The 15724-nt window shown below is 31.9% G+C and overlaps 1 protein-coding gene and 1 pseudogene across 1 annotated transcript; one reads left to right on the top strand and one right to left on the bottom strand.

The window, feature by feature from the left end:
• Positions 1-6453: 6453 nt before the first annotated feature.
• On the top strand, positions 6454-7854 carry LOC130975351 (uncharacterized). Its single transcript, XM_057900162.1, has one exon. It carries the CDS (start codon positions 6454-6456, stop codon positions 7852-7854), a length of 1401 nt encoding a protein of 466 aa, XP_057756145.1.
• A 2537-nt stretch (positions 7855-10391) lies between these two features.
• Positions 10392-13564, bottom strand: LOC130935747 (phospholipase D alpha 1-like; annotated as a pseudogene).
• Between the last annotated feature and the right edge of the window lie 2160 nt (positions 13565-15724).

Raw genomic sequence — 15724 nt, 5'->3', positions numbered from 1 at the left:
CAAATCTTAATGAGGTCCTAGCTTGGTACAAGAATATGTATGCATCATTCATTAATTAATTACAGCATTCTCTATAATTGTTGGAAAGTAATTTTCAGATAAATTGATGAATGCTCTTAGTTTTTTCAGTAGGGTGATAACGGTCCCAAAACACATATTTGGATGCATCTTTTCATATTTGCAATGCCATAGCATGTTCTATAATTGTTACATAAGAAGCAAAGAAAAAAAAAAAGTCCATGTTGAAAGTTTAGAATTTACAAAAATATACCGGGAATTTATTTAATAGAGACATGATATTTGCATTAATTTTAGTGTTTGGATAAGTTTTTTTATTTGTGTGAATTTTTAAAAAAATATTTTTTTATTATATTTTTTAAAAATTTTTATTATTAAATTTTTTTTAAATATATTAAAAAATAAAAAAGATATTTTTTTAATAAAAAAATATTTTTATCAACTTAATCACATCTAATCAAATACTTAATGCATAATTGTTTTTAAATTTTTTGACACAAGAAGCAAATTTTTATCCTATCTTACTTTTTATCCATGATCTTTTTTATAAAAATGGAGGATATAAAAAGATACAAAAATATTGTGTGCATATAAAAAATTAATTACCAAAGTAGTTGGTATATATTTATATATAAATATATGTATAATTTAATTATTTTTAATGTATATTTTATATTAGTGATTAATTTTAGTGTATATTTAATATACAACAACAATAACAAAGTTTTATCCCACCAGGTGGGGTTGGTTACATGAATCAAATGACGTCATTGTGCTCTGTCATGTATCATGTCTACACAGAGATCGTTTACATGTAGATCTTGTTTGACCACCTCATCGATGATCTTCTTAGGTCTTCTTCTTCCTTTCGCTCCTTGTCCATTTTCCATCTCATCCACTATCCTAACTGGGTGTTTTATCGGTCTTCTTCTCATATGTCCAAACCACCTGAGACGCGATTCAACCATCTTTTCCACAATGGGTGCTACTCCAACTCTCTCTCTTATATCTCCGTTCCTTATTTTATCTAATCGCGTATGACCACTCATCCATCTCAACATCTTCATCTCTGCCACACTTAGCTTATGTTCGTGCTCCCCTTTGGCCGCCCAACACTCCGTACCATAAAGCATAGCCGGTCTTATAGCGGTGTGATAGAATTTACCTTTAAGTTTTAAAGACACTTTTTGGTCGCATATAAAACCAAATGCACTCCGCCATTTTGACCAACCAGCTTGGATCTTATGATTTACATCATGTTCAATCTCTCCACTATATGATACACCAAGATACTTAAAACTTTTAACTTTTCGTAAGATGTTTTCTCCAATCTTCACCTCTATATTAGGGTTTTTCCTTCTCAAACTGAACTTACATTCCATATATTCCGTCTTACTACGGCTTATGCGCAAACCATACACTTCTAGAGCTTCTCTCCATAAGTCAAACTTCTTATTTAGGTCTTCCCTTGACTCTCCTATAAGGACGATATCATCGGCCAAAAAGCATGCACTATGGCACAGGCTCTTGGATGTGCTTTGTGAGTACTTTCAAGACTAATGTGAAAAGGTATGGACTTAAGGATGATCCTTGGTGTAATCCTATACCAATAGGAAATTCCTCTGTCACACCACTTTGAGTCTTCACACTAGTTGTGGTCTCATCATACATGTCTTTAATTGCACATATATGTGATCCTTACTCTCCTCTTTTCTAAAACCTTCTATAAGACATCGCTTGGCACTCTATCATATGCTTTTTCCAAATCAATAAACACCATATGTAGATCATTTTTATTACTACAATACCTTTCCATCATCTTTCTTAATAGGTATATCACTTCAGTGGTAGATCTGTCTGGCATAAATTCAAATTGGTTCTCTGTTACTTGTGTCTCTTTTCTCAACCTCCGTTCTATCACCCTTTCCCATAACTTCATGGTATGACTCATGAGTTTTATCCCTCTACAGTTTCCGCAACTTTGTATATCTCCCTTATTCTTGTAGATAGGTACCAATGTGCTATTTTTCCACTCACCAGGCATCTTCTTTGACCTTAAAATCTCATTAAAAAGCTTGGTTAACCAGTTGATATTTTTTTCTCCAAGGTCCTTCCAAACCTCAGTCGGGATATTATCAGGTTCTACTGTCCTGCCATTTTTCATCTGTTTTAGAGCCTCTTTTACATCGAAGTTTCGAATCTTTCGATAGTAGTTAAAGTTTTGATCTTCTTCCCTTTTGCATAACCGACCAAGGTTCGGAAGAGTCTTCTGTCCCTCATTAAATAATTCGTAGAAATAGCTCTTTTACCTTTCATTAATCTTCTCCTCTTGATCCAACACCTCTCTATCCTTATCTAGTGTATACTTAATATAATTTAAAAAAAAAAAACTTTTTGATTGAAAAAACGCATTTCTTTTCATTTTTTTGTTCCATGATTATATGCTAATAAACAGAGAGCGAGACTTTGAGAGTGAAAAAATTTAATGCTAAAGCGAACGAAAGTTTTGTTTAGTTTCTTATTTACTTATCATCATCTTGGAATTTACAAAAATCATGAAGAGTTGAAAGTTTGATTTTTTTCGTACATAATCAACCAAAATTTGAAAGAGTTTTTTTTTTGTTTTTTATTAAATAATTCGTAAAAGTAACTATTTTACTTTTCATTAATCTTTTTATTTTGAGCTAAAATTTTTTCGTCTTTATTCTTTATGCACTTAACTTAATCAAAGTCTCTCGTTTTTTTTTCACGGCTATATATATATATATATATATATATATATATATATATATATATATATATATATATATCTTTTTTCTTTCTTTCGTATCTAAAGACTAGTAGAGACTCTTATATGCTCTTGTTCTTACTTCACTTACAGTCACTTTTATCTCTTTCTTAGTCGCCTTATATTTTTTCCAATTATCTACATTATGGCACAAATACCACTCTTTAAAGCACTACATTTTTGTCTTTATCTTTTCTTATACATTCGCATTCTACCACCATAGAACTTCTTGTCTCTTGGTCCTATCTCTCTAGATAACAAAAATTTTTCTTTTGCTGTTCTTCTAACAACTTTTGTCATCTCCTTTCACATCTCTTCTGTGCTTCTATCCCCTTCCCACTTTGCCTTTTTTCTTACCCGTCTTGTAAAACTTCTTTTTCATCTGCCACCACTTCGTCATTGGGTTTTTTCTATGATGTCTTTTTCTCAACTTTTACTCAATGTGAAAATTCATAATGAGCATCTTATGTAGTGTTGTTAAACTCTTTCTCGGAATAATTTTACAATTAATGCAAAAATTTCAGTTGACTCTCCTCAACAAGAAGAAGTCAATTTGAGAGCTTGTCATGCCACTCCTATAGGTTATAAGATGTTTGTCTTTCTTTTTAAAATATGTATTTACGATGAGAATGTCAAAGGTTGAGAAAAAGACCAAAATAGTTTTATCTTCGGTATTGACCACCCCAAAACTATGACCTCCGTAAATATTTTGATACCCAATCACTTCTCTTTCAATGTGGTCTTTTAAATCTCCTCCTAAGAAAATCTTATCTCCCAAAAGTATGTCTTGGTCTAAACTCTTTAGATCCTCTCAAAACATTATCTTACATTCCTTGTCTGAACCCATTTGCAGTGCATAGATGTTATTCACATGAAAAGTATCTCCTTCCACCATAAGTTTGATAGAGATGATTCGATCACCCACCCTCTTGATATCCACTACGTCCTTCTTCTGCTACTTATCTACGATAATACCTATCTCATTCCTACTATTCACCTTTTTTGTATGCCAAAGTTTGAATCTAGAGGTATCTAACTCCCTAACCTTTGTGTCGACCCATTTTGTTTCTTGTAGGCACATATTACATGATATTAATTTTTCTCTTTGTCATGGTATCCACTACCTTCATAGATTTTTCTGTTAGAGTGTCTATGTTTCATTTCTCAAATCTCAACTTTCTGTTACTTTGACCTGTACCTTTACTTTTTTCTTTGTAAATTAGATTATTTACCCTTGTCTGTTTATGAAAATACGGGAGCCCTTACTCATTTAACACTATACCTGAATACCGATGCAGTGGCTCTTACTCATTTGATATTACATACGAATCATACAACACCTTATTTCTGGACAACGACCTAACTTTAACACAATAACATTTTTAATCCATATCATAAAGATTTGACTAAGTTTATAAAATCTTTCTCTTTCTTCGGAGCTTGAAATTGACTATGTATCGTGGATGTAGTATAGACAGAATTACCTAAAAATAATAATAATTAATAGGTAAAAATATGAATGTTATATTTATTCAAAATTTTAATTTTATCGCCCAAAGTTTAAAGGTGTATGGTATGTTGAAGAGGAAAATAATAAAAAAATAAATATTTACTTTGATAAATAGTTAGATATCTATTTAAAAAAACGTGTTATTTTATATTTATTAATCTTTTAAAGTAAATTATATATACTTCTCTTTATTTTCTTTATACAAATTTTTTTGTCTAAGAATTATCTAAGTTTAAAATGTTTTAAAACTAATTCAATTTTGTCTTCTTGTTAAAATCATGAGTTAACAGTCAGTGATCTTTCTTCCAAATCTACCATTTCTTTCTCTCTTCTACAGTTCTGTCAAACCAACATCACCAACTATTATTTTGTATTTTTTTCCAGTCACATATTTCGCTGTCTTCAATTTCAGTGAATGTACAACAACGGTCGCAATTCATTTCTCGAAGATTAAGATTTACATGTATAGAATTTATATTTTTTAAAATAAAAAATTAGTAAAATAATAAAATAAAAATTTAATCACCATTAAATTTATAATGTTTTTTATAAAAAAGTGTGTTTTGTTATTTTAATTTAAAAATAATTAATATTACTTTACTAATTTTTTCATTTTAAAAGATCTAACTTCCTCTAGTCCTCCAATCTCTGAATCTTTTTCCTAATCGAAACCGTTTCAGTCATAATTATTGTAATTTGGATGTAGCGAGATATTTGTAGATTTTTGGGGTCAATTTCTACCGTGTTTGATATTAGGGATGACAAAATTCCCCGAGACTGCTTCGAATAGGAATCCGACTATGGAAAATTTTTTCCGTGGAGATGGAGATAGGGGACAAAATTCTCTCGAGGCAGGCGCAGAAACCCGAGTAGTGATCCCCGTCCATCCCCGCTAATCCCCAAAGTTCATAAATTTATTGAATTGTCCTTAATAGTTTATTTCTCTTATATGTTTTTAGTCATTTCACACACACGCACACATATATATATATATAGAAACCTAAAACTCCTAATCCTAACGCTGTTCATACTCTATCCAACCTCTTTGCAGCCACCCTCTCGCCGCTCTCCCTTTTTACCGCATCGTCACACCTCACTGTGTCATGATTCTCACTGCGTCGTGCTCTCTATTTGTGGCATTCTTTTCTGTAATTTTGTCATCATGTCTATTTCTTTTTCTGTTTGTGGAGATGGCTCTGGAAAGTGGAGATACTCTTCTATAATTATTTTTTAAATTTTAATTTTAATTTTATATATTATTTTTTCCTCTTTGGGTGCAACTCTTCTATAATATTATCTAGTACAGTTGCTTAAAATGCATGATCCAATACGACATGGTGACTTATTAACTCAGTGGATTACTTAACTTCATGTACGTACTTTTCCCAAATGTAGAAGATATTTAACAAACAGTAATGTATGTTAGAAAATTAGCATATTTTATAAGTTGTAGTTACCAATTAGTTATTATTAATATTTTTAATAATATAAAATTATATATTTTTTAATAATTAAATATGGACTAAATTTTAATAAAAATATTGGCTTTTGTCACAGGAATAGACTCAAAGAGAATGTAGTGTCTTTAGTTTCTCAACAAATTTTAAACTCATATATTATTATAATAGATGTATTATATAGAGTAAAATTTAATAGCATAGTAATAATAAAAAGAATTAGTATTTTTTAGGGTAAAAAACCCAAATGAGCCAAGGAGAGCTCAAAATTACCTAATTCAGCCAAATGAAAAATCAATACGTGAATCAACCAGGACGAATTATTATATAATTCGAATCAATATGATTCGAATTTGATTTGCATGTAATTCAAATTGATATGATTCGAATTACTAGGAAGCCGACAACTGAATGAAGTTCGAAACAACTTGTTTCGAATTACACCAAGATAATTCGAATTAAGTTAATTCGAATTACTATGAAGGCACATTGTTAAGTAATTCGAATCAAGTTGTTTCGAATTACACTTAAATAATTCGAATCTAGTTAATTCGAATTACTAGGTTAGGTTGTGACACTACATAATTCGAAACATATAGATTCGAATTATGTATATATAGTGCGAGCCAGGTCTGTATATATATGCTGTGAACTCATGTTGCTCTCAACAAAGCGGTGAGATGGCTAGTGAGGAGAGTTTCCTAGTTCTGGTACATTACAGAGGGTCGATTAAGAGAAAAACTCGGTCCGGCGTGAATTTCACTGATAAGGATCCCCTATGTATTATCGTGACGCCGACAACCACCTGCGATGCACTTGTTAGCTCTGTGCTGGAGAAGCTGGGTGTTGAAGGCGTTAAAAGGGTCAAGAAGTTTTTCTACCGCATTCCAACAGCGGTGCTCCATGACACCGTGAAGTTTGATTGTTTCACAATCGGTAGTGACGAGGACTTGCAGGTTATGTTTCTTTCTCGTAGGCAGTTTCCCGAGGTAAGGACACCAGAGCTGTTGGCAAAGTTGGTTGATGTGGTATCTAGCTCGGGTGGTTCGAACCGGAATGCCACTACGATAGCCGCGGTTGCCGGCTCGAGCTCGAGACCTGCTGTTGCTTCATCCTCTGCTCCTGTGTATGAGCCACCGATGCAGCCTGTTGCGTCCCCTTCGTTTGCCGTTGATCTGAGCGGCAATGTTGGAGACGAGGTTCGGTATGGGGAACATATTCCCACCGAGGTACATTGTCCCACACCGGCTGGTGTTGGTGATGGTTTGTTTGATGATCCAGATGACGATGACGTGGAGCCGGATATGATCGCTGATGAAAGCGGCGATGATGTTGGAACTACTGTTCCGACAAGGGCTACAGGTGGATCTAGTTCTGGCACACAGCAGTATCCACCCCATTTTTCCTTATTGGACCTGGATGCCATGCGGCAGGACGACAATGCTCTGCAGGCCTCAGGATTTGGTGCTAGAGATACCGAGGGGTCTGCCGGTATGAACGAGTTCCAGGTTGGCCAACAATTTCAGGATAAAGATGAGGCGCTGTTGAGTGTGAAGACGTACAGTATCCGCCAAGGGGTCCAGTACAAGGTCGTTGAGTCTGACTACCGCAGGTATGTGGGAAAGTGTTCTGAGTTTGGAAATGGGTGCACATGGCTAATTTGGTTGAGTCTCCGACAGCGGAATGGTATCTGGGAAGTGAAGCGATACAACGGACCGCATACATGTCTTGCCAGCTCCATCTCCAGCGACCATAGGAGTCTGGATTACCATGTCATATCCACCTTCGTTATGCCGATGGTTAGGGCTGATGCAGGTGTGAACATCAAGGTGCTCCAAAATGCCACGGCCGCACACTTTGGGTTCAGGCCTACGTACAGGAGGGTATGGATGGCGAAGCAGAAGGCCGTTGCCGTGATATATGGGGACTGGGACGAGTCGTACAATGAGCTCCCTAGGTGGGTTTTAGGAGTTCAGCTGACGATGCCTGGCACTGTAGCCGTCCTCAGGACTTGCCCTGTTCGAGTTGGGGGACAGGTTGACGATTCTCAGGTTTATTTTCATAGGCTGGCCAGTACATAAACCGCATAATTAGAACAGATGCACAAACCACTAAATTAACAAAAACCATTAACAATAAACCGCTAAAACAAAACCATTCACAAAAACCATTAACAAAAACCATCAACAATAAACCATTAACAAAAACCATTAACAAAAACCATTAACAATAAACCGCTAAAACAAAACCATTAACAAAAACCATTAACAAAAACCATCAACAAAAACCACTAGCCTACACTATTTTCCTAAACAATTAACAAAAACCACTAACAATAAACCGCTAAAACAAAACCATTAACAAAAACCATTAACAAAAACCATCAACAAAAACCACTAGCCTACACTATTTTCCTAAACCATTAACAAAAACCATTAACAATAAACCGCTAAAACAAAACCATTAACAAAAACCATTAACAAAAACCATCAACAAAAACCACTACCCTACACTACTTTCCTAAACCACTATCCTAAACCACTAACAGTAACATAAACCATTATAAAAAACCATTAACAAATACCGTTATCATAAGCCGCTTACATAAACCACTAACCTCGTCATTGATCACACCGGCGATATGAGCTACTCCATCCAAACGATAAAGCCTTCCCGGATCGTCCCCCATCGACAGAAACAGCCGCTCTGGTCGCACTCGTACTGAACGTTGGTCTTTTTCTCTGGGATTTGGTGGGGTTGGAGAATGAGAAAGTGATTCGAATGAAGTTGGCTCGAACTCCTTTTATAGCCGAATCCCTTGTAATTCGAATCAACTTGATTCGAATTACTATGCAACTCCAATTTCACCTAATTCGAATCAACTTGATTCGAACCCCTCTAATAGCCACTTCTCCTAGTAATTCGAATTAACTTAATTCGAATTATCTTGGTGTAATTCGAAACAAGTTGTTTCGAACTTCATTCAGTTGTTGGCTTCCTAGTAATTCGAATCATATCAATTCGAATTACATGCAAATCAAATTCGAATCATATTGATTCGAATTATATAGTAATTCGTCCTGGTTGATTCACGTATTGATTTTTCATTTGGCTTAATTAGGTAATTTTGAGCTCTCCTTGGCTCATTTGAGTTTTTTACCCTATTTTTTATGTATTAGATTTTAAATTTCTTCACATATAATTATATTATTTATATTTTTTTATTTGATTTAAAATTTTTTTATATTTATTTTTTAAAAATTAATTTTAATATCTATAATCATATAAAAAATATTTTAATATTATTTATAATTATATTGTTCTTTTGTTAATTGGCAATTTAGTTATTATTTTTTATTGTTTTTCTATTAATTTTTATCGCTATTATTATATAAAAATACTTTAATATATTTTAAGGTTACATAACAAAATTGTTAGTGAAATTAATTTATATTATTTAGTCATATTTTATAATGATATAAAACATAAAAATTTAACTTGCTGCACATAAATACTTACTAAAGTAAATTAATTAACAAGATATTTAAAAATAGATAATTTTATATTTTATTAGATATAAAATCATGAAAAATTATAAAAATTGAGATAATTTTTATATTTGATAAATATTTATTAATTTTTTAATTAAAAAATTAATTATAATTATATCTATTATCAAATATATAACATTATATTTGATTATATAAGATTTTAATTTTTGGCCTCTCCATTGATCGTCAAAGTCCTGGATTCGTTTCTCCTCCTGATACTTTTTCATTTAACAAGTTCCTCCTTGCATGTAGTTTTTTGTTTTTATTATAGGTCCATTAATTAAAATTTACAATAAACAATTAAGTCGTGCAAAATTACTATGTAAAATATATAAACCACGAAAATGGATTCATTGTGAAGAGTTTGAATAACATGGATAAACTTCACTGAAAAAGTATTTTTACGACTTCCATAATAAATAACGTCACCTTTTCTTTACAATAAAGACCCAATCTTTGAACCTGGAAAAATCTTATTTTTTTTTTTGAATAAAAACCCAATTTGGTCCTGACTATTTCCATTTTCTTGGATAGAAATTGTTTTATCCTTGGGAATAATGAATAGGACCGGATGCAATCTTTACTATGCTTTCTCAAACACCATACGTGGAACGAAGCGAGAAATCACAGTAGGCTTGTATTGGCCTAGAATAGGAGCACTAGTGTCCGGGAAGAATTGGAATCCTGAGAGGTTTGTGAGTGTTCCATCATCAGAAATGTCAAAAGGATAGCGGAGCAGATGGCGGGGAAGGTCATCATTCGGTTTTGCAGAATACAAGTTCCAGGTGCGTTGAGCAAGATCATTCACCCTGTTAATGCATTCTTCACTTTCAGGGAAGAGGAAGGTGTGTTCAAGCATGCCGAGGTGCTCGTACCATAGGGACATGCGGAAGCCATGGATTTGACCCCTCGCACCACCCTCGCTCGTAACCAAATGGTGCGGTTGATAAGCTCCCATGGCAATCTCGGTGTCTCTTCCACCATCCATTGACCTCTCGTTGATGTTAGCAGATCCAACAATTATGTATTCATCATCAACTGTTAAATAAGAAACAAAGGGGGGGAAAATTCCATATCAAGCATCACAACTTCAACTCAGCAAACCAAAGTTTTGTTTAGTTTCTGATTGACTTACCTATCATCATCTTGGAATGTACATAAATCATGAAGCGTCTGGCCTCTTGGGCTTTGTGGTAATCAGAACCTGGTGTTGGGCTTTGTGGAGGCACATATTCTCCACCCTTGTTTACCTCTCGATTGGCGAGGCAAAAGAATGACAAATATTTCCGGGCTTCTTCTTTAATTTTCTTATTATCCGCTGCATTCCCCTTTTCCTTAAGTGCTTGAACAATGCGTCTGTACATCATCTCTATGGTCCTCCTCTGAAAATACAACATGGTCTGAACGTCTCCCTTTCTGCCATTTGGGTGACCCTCCGGCCACATCGGAATCACAACGTACACAACAAATTTGTCCCCCTTTTTAATCTTGCTAACAATTTTAAGTGAAAGCTCAATTGGGATCAGATTCAAAGCCCCATTAACAGTGTCATTCACATCAAGACTCCAATCAAATTCACTTCCTATGAAATATTGACTCTCAATATAGATGAAATTCTTTGCTCGCCGAATTGCTTGAATATAAGCATCTTGAATCCCCCGATCTATCATCTTATTCTTCCCACTGACACGCCCAGCTTCAAACGCTTTTTTAGCAGGTTCTGGAAATCCAAGAGTAGCTGTGTCATCTATGGATCTGAATAACTGAACATTCCACGTGTCACGATCATTAGGGTCCATTACTTGAGATTCAGATCGTTTAATGTTGAACTTTGTAAGCTCTTCCTCTGAAAGAAGCACGCCCTCTATGCCCTGTTTGTGAAATCTCTGCACAAAATTGTCATAAACATCCCATGCAATAGGCCCTTCAAGCTTACAATGCACGTCATGCCATGGCTCTCTGGGACCACCCTTCTTGATTGTGGAGCCAGGAATACTTGGTTGATGGAAATCTTCACTGTGTTCCGCGTCCAAGGTTCGAAAGAGTGAATGGGTTGGAGTATCCTATCTTCCATTACAGAGATCAATACCTCCAATGAAACTCACAATTCTTCTTTGATCTGACTCCTCTCCATTTGGCAGCTTAATATTAGCATCCACCACCACAATCTTTTGGTGATGACTGAATTTATCACTATCACGAGTGCGTAAAAGGCAATGTATACCATTTTTGCCTTTAAGATAGGCTTGGGTTTCTTTATCATGAGTACCCATGATTCCCATGAAATTTGAAAGGAATTTTCCAATGAATGGAATTGGAACTCCATCTTTCCAAAGAAGCAGCACAACCCTTACTCCATCTTCCTTTGCTTTTTTCTTGAGCAGCTTGCCAAGTGTTACTTGTCCTTCGGGTTTTGGCCTATTTGGATCCCTTATAAGAGAAATCTCAGTGTAAAGAGACCAACCAGCGATGTATATAAAGTGTTTTGCTTCACTGATTGCATCAAACATGTCTTCCCAGCATCTTTGAGCCTCGTAAGTCTTATCTTGATCAAGCAATATTTCCGGGGCAAAATCATTTGGGACATGAGCGTCTTGGTAAAGAGTAACCTGAAAATATTTTACATAATAAACATTAGTTTACTATAGAATTTTAAAAGTCTTTAAAATCAGTAGTCAAAATCAACTTTTATGTATCTGTATATAAATATATGTTATCTAATTCATTTTTAATACTATATTTTGTATTACAGCGTATATTTTATATCAACTAAGTTATGTGAATATTAATTAAAATTAGTTATTAAAATCAGTTATTAATATAAAATATATATTAAAAATAGGCTAAATAATATATGTATTATACATAAATATATAATGACTAACTTTAATATATAAATAATATTTTAATTTTATACTAATAACTGATTTTAATTGTTGATTTTAGTATACTTAACATAAATAATAAAATTTATTATACATATAATGATCATAGTTAAGGAAATTATGGTATTAACTTTTGAGAAATATTAAGCAGTCAATATTTTTTACTAATATTGATTCATATTTAAAATTAATATTTTATTTTTATATTATTAAAATTGATTAAATATTAGTAAAAAATAATAAATTTTGTTATTTTAAATTTTTAATCTGGGTTAACTTTTTATAATGTTGATACGTTTCAACATGTTGACTTGTCACATTAGCATCTAACCAAACAAACTGACAGCAGAGACTAAAATATATCACATCTAAATTTTACCAACAAAATCAATTATTCTCTATCAACTTTCTCATTCAATATTTTCCTATAGTAGTTATATACCTTGCATCCCTTTTGTTGTGAGGAGAAAGTACGAGGAACTCCAGAAAAACCAGGAACCTTGATACCTTGAGCCCAGTTTTGATGTAGTTTAGCATCAGAAAATTGTAGCTTCAGACGGATCATTGGACCTCCAGCTATGGGCTTTTGGGCCTTATCCTCTACCATTTCAACCTCTTTTTGAAATAGAGCACCATCTATGATATCGTTAACAGGCACATATGCTTGTCCAATGGCAGTTTTGGACCTGCTTTGGCGTTCCAATCTGAATATGATATTTGATGTCATATGGGCACACCGAATGTGAAATGACTCTTCTAATTTGGGATTATTAGAGGGGTTTTTTATACGCCTCTCTTCCATTTTTACATTATCCAAATAAACGCTTAGGTGCACCTGGAATTGAACAACAACGTGCATGGAATTATTAACATTGCATGAAGGGTCACTGGTATTTCATTTTTAACATAATTTTATTTTGATCTATCTATTAGATATGAAAATACCAGCAAATAAATGTGTTGACTATTTCGTAAGTATGACCTCAAACTAATTTATTGTAGTTCCACATTTAAAATAGCAATGAAATTTAAAATCAGTAAAACAATCAAACATTTCCCATATACTATATATGAATGAGATTAATGCAAAGAAAAGAAAATAAACTGAGAGAGGTATAGAGCTAAGGATCCATAGAAACAGGACAAACCGATTTAAGGGCGTGGGGATGATGAACCTCGGAAACGGTTACGTCGATGTCTCCATGCAAGAGAACTGGTGCCATCACTTATTAACCTAGCAATGAAATTAAAACTCAAAGTAGAGTTTAGAAGAAGAAAAATTATATTGAAGCTCGTGATAGAATGAAGCATGAAAATTAAAGAAGACAAAAGAGGGTATCTATAATTCAATTGGTGTAGATGCTTTAAGTTATTAACAGTGGGTCAAACATGCATTACTTATTGACCATTTGCATGCGATTAAATTCTATATTTAAATTAGTGCGTGTGAATAGAAGAGTTAATCAGCGTACACGGTCTACTATGTTTATGTCAATATGGATTCTTTAAGCAAATTTTAGAATGCTACCTAACCCAAAAAACTTATCTTTTTGAGCCAATATTTGTCGCTATTAGTTGTACATTAATACTAACTACTAAAAACAATCATTAATATATATATATATATATATATATATATATATATATATATATATATATTAAAACAAGTTAAATTATATATATATATAAATATATAATAATTTATTTTAATAGTTAATTTTAATATATAAATAATATTTTTATTTTTGGCCAATAAATATATTTTTATACATAGTATTAAAAAAATAATCATATTAGATATATATTAAAATTAGTCACTAATTAAAATAGGATATACATTAGAATATAAACTATATATTAAAAATAAATTAAACTATATATTTATATATAAATATATGATGATTAATTTTAATAGTTAATTTTAGTGTGCAAATAATATTTTTTATTAAAAAAATAGAGTTGGTTAAACTTTAGACAATAAATCTTATATTCTAAATTTTAAATAATCCTAATTAATAATATAAAAGAGTAATATAAGTTAGGGAATCAATTTTTATAGCTAACGTTAGTTAATTTTTTTAAAATGATTTTGTTTATCTTAATTTCTAAATCTTAAATAATAAACTCTTAGTCTTGCATCCTAAATTATAAATCATAAACTCTAAAGTTATTTAGTATTGACTAACTAAAAGTCAGTTTTCTATACTTTAAATCTTTATAAAAATAGAGTAATTTTGGTTTTTAAAGAATTTAAATTGAGAAATTTTAGTTTTTTAACAAATTTTTATTATTTTAGAAAATTTTTAAGATGGATTTGTCTTTCGGTAAAAGAATTATTTTGTTTTATAATAATATTTTTAAGATTTAATATTTTTATAATAAAATTTATTAGAAATTTATTTGACTAGCTAACATATATATTAAAAAATTTATTAAAGTAAAATAAAAAAGTACTAATTTATCTAGGAGTAATTTTTGAAAATTTTTGGAATAATAAAATTTTATTAGAAATTAAGATATTTGATTTGAAATTCTTTAGAACAATTTGGTATTTACCTATAATTTAAATAATTATTAAAGAAACTTGGTTGATTATATGTTAACTAATTAGAAATACTTAGATTATAAAAATATAATAGGAAAATTTTAAATAAATATAAAATTTAACTGAAAATTGAGTAACATTTTAGAGACAGCTAGAATAATTTAAGCCAGAATAGTGGAAAAATTAGAGACAATGGTGGAGGACTGTAGAGGGACATATATGAGATTATTCAAGAAGAATGGGAATAAAATATTAAAAAGTTATTGACTGAACCAAGCTAAATAATAAATCTTTCACCATGTAGACATGTAGTTACTTTCTTTTAAGACACCTTTTTTAGCTTTTGGTATTGTCACTTTAATTTAGAGATTTGTTAATACCGGAGAATGAATAACGACCTCAACTAAAATAAGTCATTCTTTTTTATTTTTGTTCAAATAAAGCATGTTGGCCGCATTCATCACTTATATAAAGTTGTGTTATTTATATACCTACAAATAAATGTTTATTAATTGACAAAAAGGAACACAAAAAGATGAAATTATTGAATTTAGTTTTTAGCATAAGTATATTTATTTTTGGGCTATTTAAAAAAATTGGAATTCTTTGAGGAATTGATCTTTGTTTTGTTCAAATCAAGAAACTGAAATCTAATTTCTTTTATAGGGTATTTGGGACATATAAAAATAAAAAATATATCTCTTGAGACTATTTTTTGTATTAAAATGGCCAACTTGTAATTCTAGAAACAAAAGTAGATGTTTAAATATCCAGGGACAGGTAGAGTAATTTTTTGGGGGGTCGATGCAATCTATATTCTAATATTCTTTCAAGCATTTACTTGATATTAGTCTTCTAATAATATAATTAACGACCACGCACGCTATTCTTAATTAATCAAAGGCATTTCATCATGATGAATGGACCTTGAAGGAATAATCAGCCACAATCATATTCAACGAAAGTAATA

Source organism: Arachis stenosperma, chromosome 1 (assembly GCF_014773155.1).
Source record: "Arachis stenosperma cultivar V10309 chromosome 1, arast.V10309.gnm1.PFL2, whole genome shotgun sequence".
In the NCBI taxonomy this organism is placed as follows: domain Eukaryota; kingdom Viridiplantae; phylum Streptophyta; class Magnoliopsida; order Fabales; family Fabaceae; genus Arachis; species Arachis stenosperma.
Note: the sequence above shows the minus strand (reverse complement) of the source record. Positions and strands in the feature narration are given on the sequence as shown.